The sequence below is a fragment of the Nothoprocta perdicaria genome, unplaced genomic scaffold (assembly GCF_003342845.1).
Source record: "Nothoprocta perdicaria isolate Ctin4 unplaced genomic scaffold, notPer1 scaffold_3, whole genome shotgun sequence".
Taxonomy (NCBI): Eukaryota; Metazoa; Chordata; class Aves; order Tinamiformes; family Tinamidae; genus Nothoprocta; species Nothoprocta perdicaria.
In genome coordinates, this window is record NW_020455532.1 from 1,446,328 (window position 1) to 1,446,946 (window position 619).

At 64.6% G+C, this 619-nt stretch overlaps 1 protein-coding gene across 1 annotated transcript in view; it reads right to left on the reverse strand.

Moving 5' to 3' along the window:
* Positions 1-316: 316 nt before the first annotated feature.
* RGS19 (regulator of G protein signaling 19) overlaps positions 317-619 on the reverse strand; it is a 2,727-nt gene continuing 2,424 nt past the window's right edge. Inside the window, exon 5 of the mRNA XM_026042112.1 lies at positions 317-571. Within this exon, the coding sequence (XP_025897897.1) occupies positions 383-571 (189 nt within the window). The 3' untranslated portion in view covers positions 317-382. The remainder of the gene's footprint in view (positions 572-619) is intronic.

The following is a 619-nucleotide window of genomic DNA, read 5'->3' on the forward strand; positions in this document are numbered from 1 at the left end:
CCGGTCCTGGCCCGATGCCGCGCGGCAGAACAGACGGAGCGGCGTAAACCTGGCGAGCGTTTATATGTACACAGGCGCCTGCCCCCGCCCCGCCGTAAAAGCCAACCAAAACAAAAAGCAATTAAAATAAAAAGTTAAAAAAAAATCAAAACAACAACAAACAACCCTCCCCCCCCACTGCCCCCTCCCCATTGCCACCCCTGGTCCCCAACTGGTCCCCACGTGGGGACTCCTGGGCAGCGGGGGGGATCAAGTGGCCTCCTAGAGCCCCTGGGGGGCGGCCTGTGGCCCCCCGACGTGTCCCAAACTGTCCCCCCTGTCCGGACGCGGCACCTTGAGCCAGTTCCTGGGTCAAAAGCTAAAAAGGGGGTCGCGGCGGGGCCTAGGACTCGGAGGAGGAGCGCGAGGCGCCCTGCAGCAGCGCCTTGTAGATGGCCGAGTTGAGGAAGCGGGGGTACGAGTCCCTGTGCATGAGCGTGTAGATCTGCAGCTGCGCGTCGTCGAACGTGTGCGAGGACGGCTCCTGCATCTTGCGGTTGATGACCTCCCGCACGCGCGAGTCCAGGCTCACCTGCGCGCCGGGGAGAGCGGCCGTGAGCGGCAGCGCCCGGCGCGGAGC